Below are 6,282 nucleotides of genomic sequence, written 5' to 3' on the forward strand. Positions count from 1 at the left end.
TGATGATTAACGTCGTAAAAACATTGTTGCACGTCAGTTATAATTAAACAATTGACGTCTCGGAGAATACACACGTCAAAAAAGGTTATAAAAGAGACTTAACAAAGACTAGCCACATCATGGAATAAATAAATCACCGACATAGTAAGGATATAACAACGTCGAATAATTGAATTCTTGGGACATAGTAAAGTCTAACCACGACCTTTATTTTACAATAACCGACGTCAAATCCATAATTCAAGGCGTTTCCTTACTTCTTAACGATGGTTAGGCTAAAAGAAATGACGTCTCAGAGATTACACACGTCTAAGTGGCTCACAAAAGAGACTTTTAAAATGCCAACCACGTCAAAGTCTATAAACACCGACGTTATAAATGTCTAACAACGTCCTAAAATGTGACTCTTAGGCCATAGTAAATGGATTAAACATGACAGGTATTTTGACTAACCGACGTGTAATATTAAATCCACGTCGTTTATTTCTCTGTTCAAGCCGTCAAAATAATTTTCAACGTCTGTGGTGACCTAAAGGGTCGTGGTTATTTGATTTTTTACGTCAGTCCAAGTAAATATATGCCATGTTAAATCTTTAAGACGTCACTTTTTTTTTACAAAAGTGACGTCTAATTTACCATGTTATATGTTTTAGACGTCAGTTTTTTTATTTAGTGAACATAGTATTTATTAACCACGATGGTTTCTATGTTTTACACGTCGGTTTTATTTTAATTAGAGACGTTGATAAACATATTTACGTCGGTTTTGTAGTTGTTTTTGACATTTAACATTATTTAAACGTCTGTGTTTTACTAAAACCGTCGTCTAATATAGTCGAATGTTGTCTTTTTATGCTTTTTTGTATGAAGTAGACGTCAGTTTTAGTTTTTTTATGACGTGTAATATATTAATGACGTCGGTTATTCCCCGTCGTTATTTTATATGTTAAAAGACGGCGGTCGATTTCACGTCGGTTTTAAAACATGATACACGACGGTGGATTCCCGTCGTCTATTTCGTTTTTTGTAGTAGTGTTTGGTTCATTCTTCTTGCTTTTCGCCAATGTCTTCAAGTATCCTTCTAAGCCATATAGCTTGTGATGCTGCCTTAGCTGCTGCAATGTACTCTGCTTCAGCACTAGATTGTGCCACCACATTTTGCTTCTTTGATGCCCATGAACATATGCTGGAACCAAGTGAAAAAACATAGGCTAACGTGCTCTTCATATCGTCAAGACATCCTGCCCAATCACTGTCTCTGTAACCAATAAGCCTTGGTTTTTCTGTTGCTGTAAACAAAATTCCATAATCAAGTGTGCCTTGCAAGTATCTCAACACCCTTTTTGCAGCTCCAAAATGAATCTGACTTGGCTCTTCACTACTAAAAAAAACCCCTTGCGCGACCAAACAAAATTCGTCGTGCAAAGTGACTTTGCGCGACAAATATTAATCATCGTCGCTCAAAGTCTTACGCGACTCAATTTTGCGCAACGAAAAAAAAATCGTCGCACAAAGTCACTATGCGCGACGACAAATCATCGTCGCGAAAAGTAACTTTGCGCGACGAATACTAGAATTCGGTGCACAGAGTTTTGTTCGATGAATAGTGATTCATCTCGCAAAGTATTTACAAAAATAAATAAATAAAAAATTATTTAAAAAAATTTTTGGATGCCTTTGCGCGACGAAATAATAATCTTCGTCTCGCAAAGTCTTTACTAAAATTTTAAAAAAAAAAAAAAAAAATTTGGATGACTTTGCGCGACGAAAAAATAATCTTCGTCTCGCAAAGTCTATACAAAAATAAATAAAATAAAAAATTTATTTTGTTAGAAAAATATATTATTGTAGTTCGGATTGGGTTTTTGTTAGAAAATATATATTTTAAATTGACGATCGAATTGGTTCATTATATTCATATAGGGTCAAGGAATGTAGCTGTAAAAAATCATTAAAATCGAAATTGAAATGACTGTTAAATCGTGATTTTTCGTTTATAACCGTTGAAAAGTTTTGTCCTATTACTTGATCTCTGAATGTTTATTTTTTCCGATTTTTGGGGTATACGATCTCGAAGTATAAACAAACAAGTTTGACGGTTGGATCGTTGAAACTGGTTTCATAGAATACATATGCCATTAAAACAATATATTCACTAACAATTAAGAGTTTATTTATACTTTTGTTAAATATAACATAATATTTTGTGGTATCCACTAGTGTAAATATTTTAAATTGACGATCGAAGTGGTTCATTGTATTCATATAGGGTCAAGGAGTGTAGCTGTAAAAAATCATCAAAATTAGAGTTGAAATAACCGTTAAATCGTGATTTTTCGTTTATAACCGTCGAAAAGTTTTGTCCTATTACTTAATCTCTGAATGTTTATTTTTTCCGATTTTTGGCGTATATGATCTCGAAGTGTAAACAAACAAATTTGACGGTTGGATCGTTGAAACTAGTTTCGTAGAATGCGTATGCCATGAAAACAATATATTCACTAACAAATAAGAGTTTATTTATACTTTTATTAAATATAACATAAGATTTTGTGGTATCTACTAGTGTAAATATTTTAAATTGACGATCAAATGCAATCATTGTATTCATATAGGGTCAAGGACTGTAGCTGTAAAAAATCATCAAAATCAGAGTTGAAATAACCGTTAAATCATGATTTTTCGTTTATAACCGTCGAAAAGTTTTGTCCTATTACTTAATCTCTGAATGTTTATTTTTTCCAATTTTTGGCGTATATGATCTCGAAGTGTAAACAAACAAATTTGACGGTTGGATCGTTGAAACTAGTTTTGTAGAATGCGTATGCCATGAAAACAATAGATTCACTAACAAATAAGAGTTTATTTATACTTTTATTAAATATAACATAAGATTTTGTGGTATCTACTAGTGTAAATATTTTAAATTGACGATCGAATGCAGTCATTGTATTCATATCGGGTCAAGGAGTGTAGCTGTAAAAAAATCATCAAAATCAGGGTTGAAATAACCGTTAAATCATGGTTTTTCGTTTATAACCGTCGAAATGTTTTGTCCCATTAATTGATCTCTTAATGTTTATTTTTTCTGAATTTTGGTGTATATGATCTCGAAGTATAAACAAACAAGTTTGACGGTTGGATCGTTGAGTAGCTTTAAATTTATGTATTTTGTACGTATAACACTTAAGAAATTGAATAGTATATGTATTTATTAGTAGCTTTAAATATTTTTTAAGACTTTGCGCGACCAATTAGTATTTCATCGCGCAAAGTATACTCTCAAAATTTGGGCGTGTGCCAAAAATGGGATTTCTTTTATAAAAAAAATTTCGACTTTGCGCGACCAATATATAAATATTCGTCATGCAAAGTATTCTCTAAAAAATTGGCGGGCACAAAAAATGGGATGCGGGAATATTTTGGTCGCGCAAAAGTTTGGGCGAGGGCGACCAAAAATTCGTCACCCAAAACTGAAAAAATTTGGCAGGCACCGAAAATGGGAATTTTTTTTTAAATTTTTTTAAACACTTTGCGCGACCAATATATTGTTTCGTCGCACAAAGTGATACGTTCTTTAAAAGCAAAATAACTCCTCCACCATTTACTCAATGTCTTCTAAATCCTACCATTTCTCTCTCTTTCCCACTCCCCAAATCCTACCATTTCTCTCACACTCACTCCTCTCACTTAATCTCTCATCTCTCTCTTCACTATCTCTCTCTCTCTCACTCACTCTCTCATCTCTCTTTTCATCATCTCTCACTCTCACTCACTCTCTCATCTCTCTCTCACTATCTTCTCTAATTCTCTCACACTCACTTCTCTGTAAATTTTAAATATTTTTCATTAATATGTGTTTTTGGAGTTAGTTTTGAGTTTATGCCAATTATTTGTCATTATTTTATGTTATTGTTTTGTTATTTGACAATATTTGTTTTTTTTTTGTAGGGAATTGTTGAGGCTTTGATGGCTAAAGTTGAGGATTTGATATAAGATGCTTGTAGATTTTATTATTGTACTTTGTTAATTTAAGTGTACATTTTGAATATTATGTATATTGGATAATTTGACCACTATTTTTCTTCTGTAATTTTATTTTGAATATGTCAATTTAAATTAAAGTAATTAAGAAAAATAAAATCATACAATTAAATTAAATTTTAAAAAATTAATATAATGAAATTGATATAAGAGAGATAATAATAAAAAAAATGTCAAAAACCTTGCGTGACAAAATATTTCGTCGCGCAAACTATTAAATTAGTTTATTTTAGTTTAAAATTTTCAAAAAAAAATAATAATAATTGAATATTTCGTCGCGCAAACCTTTGCGCGACATTAACTTTCATCGCGCAAAGGAGATATTATTCGTCGCGCAAAGTAGATAATATTCGTCGCGTAAAGTAATTAATATTCGTCGCGCAAAGTTGTTATTGTCCATCGCGCGAAGTAATTAATATTCGTCACGCAAAGTTGTTATTTTCGTCGCGCATAGTCGTCATGATTCGTCGCGCAAGTTGTTATCCTTCGTCGCGCAAAGTGGCTTTGTGCAACGAAGAATTTTCGCCGTCGCGCAAACCCTTTCTTTACGAGTTTTGCGCGACAGAACTTGCGCGACCAAAATTTCGTCGCGCAAACTTTGCGCGACCAAAAATCATTCATCGCGCAAAGTGTTTTTTGTAGTATTGCTTGCATATAACGTGAATGTAAACTTGCAGCAAACATAATATCTGGTCTAGTTGCCGTAAGATACAATACACTACCAACCAAACTTCTGTACTTCTTAGCATCTGCCTTCTTTGCACCATCAAACTTCTTCATTTTCTCATTTGCTAACAAAGGATTAGCCACTGATTTGTAGCCCAGCAAATTTAACTTCTAGAGAATATTTTCAGCATATTTCTTTTGAGAAATCAAGATCCCATTTTCAGTTTGAGAAACTTCAATTCCCAAAAAATAATGAAGTAATCCTAGATCACTCATCTCATAGATGCTCATCATATCCTTCTTTAACTATTGGATCAAGTGTTCATCATTGCCCGTAAATATCAAATCATCAACATACAGTGAAACAATAAGAATAGAAGCTCCCTTCTTTAGGATGTAAAGTGTGGGCTCACTTTGGCTCTTTTGAAAACCACTACGTGAAAAATACTTATCAATTTCAGCATACCAAGTCCGGGGCGGCTGCTTTAGCCCGTAAAGAGCCTTTTTCAACTTGTAAACTTTGTCTTCTCCCCCTTCAACAAGAAAACCTTGGGGTTGCTCAACATAAACTTCTTCTTCTAGCACTCCATTCAAGAATGTTGACTTCACATCAAGCTGATAAATACCAATTCTTTTGGGCAGCAAGAGCAATCAAATTTCTAATTGTTTCAAGTCTGGCTACAGGAGCAAAAGTTTCAAAAAAATCAATACCTGCCTTTTGAGTAAAACCTCTAGCCACGAGCCTTGCTTTGTGCTTTTGAATGCTTCCATCTTGATTAAACTTTGTCTTGAAAATCCATTTGACTCCAATCACATCTCTGTGTTTCCCTCTTTTCGGCCGGGTAGGCCGATGGAAGGAGTTTTTGGTCCTTCTTCTCTTGAGATGCGTAGGCATGCCACCACCAAACCACTTGATGGCTTGAATGGAAAGATTGTGCGAGTGTGTTCGCGCTTCTGACTTCTTGATCAAACGATTGATCGACCAAGCAAGGAACCTCCTCTCGGCCTAGGTTCTTTTTCTTCCTTGAGGTCAAGGATGATTGAGAATTGTATGACTATTTTTAGGATTTTTGTGATAAGTGCAGTGAACGTAAATGCATTAAATGAAATGACAGAAATGTAAATGTGATAAGATAGATTAAAGCAATAAAGACTTGAATTAAACTTGAATGTAAAGACAATTGACATTAAATTGCAAGAAAGTAAGCTTACACTAGGAAAACGAAGAACTTGGGTAATCTGAAGAGCTTGAAAGATAAAATCCTAGACTATGAATTGAAAAGTACATGATGAAAAGATAGATTTTGTGTGTTCAGTTGGAGGTCCTTCTTTCTTCATCTGATGTTCTATTTATAGAGCTCCTCAGCTCATGGGTTTGGTCATTCAACTAACTCTGCCTTGGAAATCTTCCCAATATTAATGCTTTCGGGAGCTCTAGGCACGAACTGCCCGATGTCTTGGAAATCTTCCCAATATTAATGTCTTCCTGTCTTTAAACTCCGCCACTTGTAGGAAAACATCTGCTGGAACTTGTAGGCTGGGCTTTGGACTTGATGAAGACTCCCACCAACA

At 34.1% G+C, this 6,282-nt stretch overlaps 1 protein-coding gene across 1 annotated transcript; it reads right to left on the bottom strand.

The window, feature by feature from the left end:
- Positions 1-1,041: 1,041 nt before the first annotated feature.
- Positions 1,042-4,824, bottom strand: LOC148295837 (secreted RxLR effector protein 161-like). The gene is made up of 2 exons (XM_088250607.1): positions 4,716-4,824; positions 1,042-1,289 (listed from the first exon to the last, which is right to left on the bottom strand). Exons 1-2 carry the CDS (start codon positions 4,822-4,824, stop codon positions 1,042-1,044), a joined length of 357 nt encoding a protein of 118 aa, XP_088106733.1.
- Positions 4,825-6,282: the final 1,458 nt, after the last annotated feature.

The sequence above is a fragment of the Prunus avium genome, chromosome 3, assembly GCF_965620075.1.
Source record: "Prunus avium chromosome 3, drPruAviu1.hap1.1, whole genome shotgun sequence".
In the NCBI taxonomy this organism is placed as follows: domain Eukaryota; kingdom Viridiplantae; phylum Streptophyta; class Magnoliopsida; order Rosales; family Rosaceae; genus Prunus; species Prunus avium.

Bases quoted from the DNA above. Each gene is read 5' to 3' on its own strand.
- LOC148295837 (XM_088250607.1), bottom strand. From the start codon at position 4,824: ATGAAGAAGTTTGATGGTGCAAAGAAGGCAGATGCTAAGAAGTACAGA. The intron at 1,290-4,715 runs GTTTACATTCAC...TTTTGTTTACAG, and splicing joins AGATATTATGTTTGCTGCAA to CAACAGAAAAACCAAGGCTT.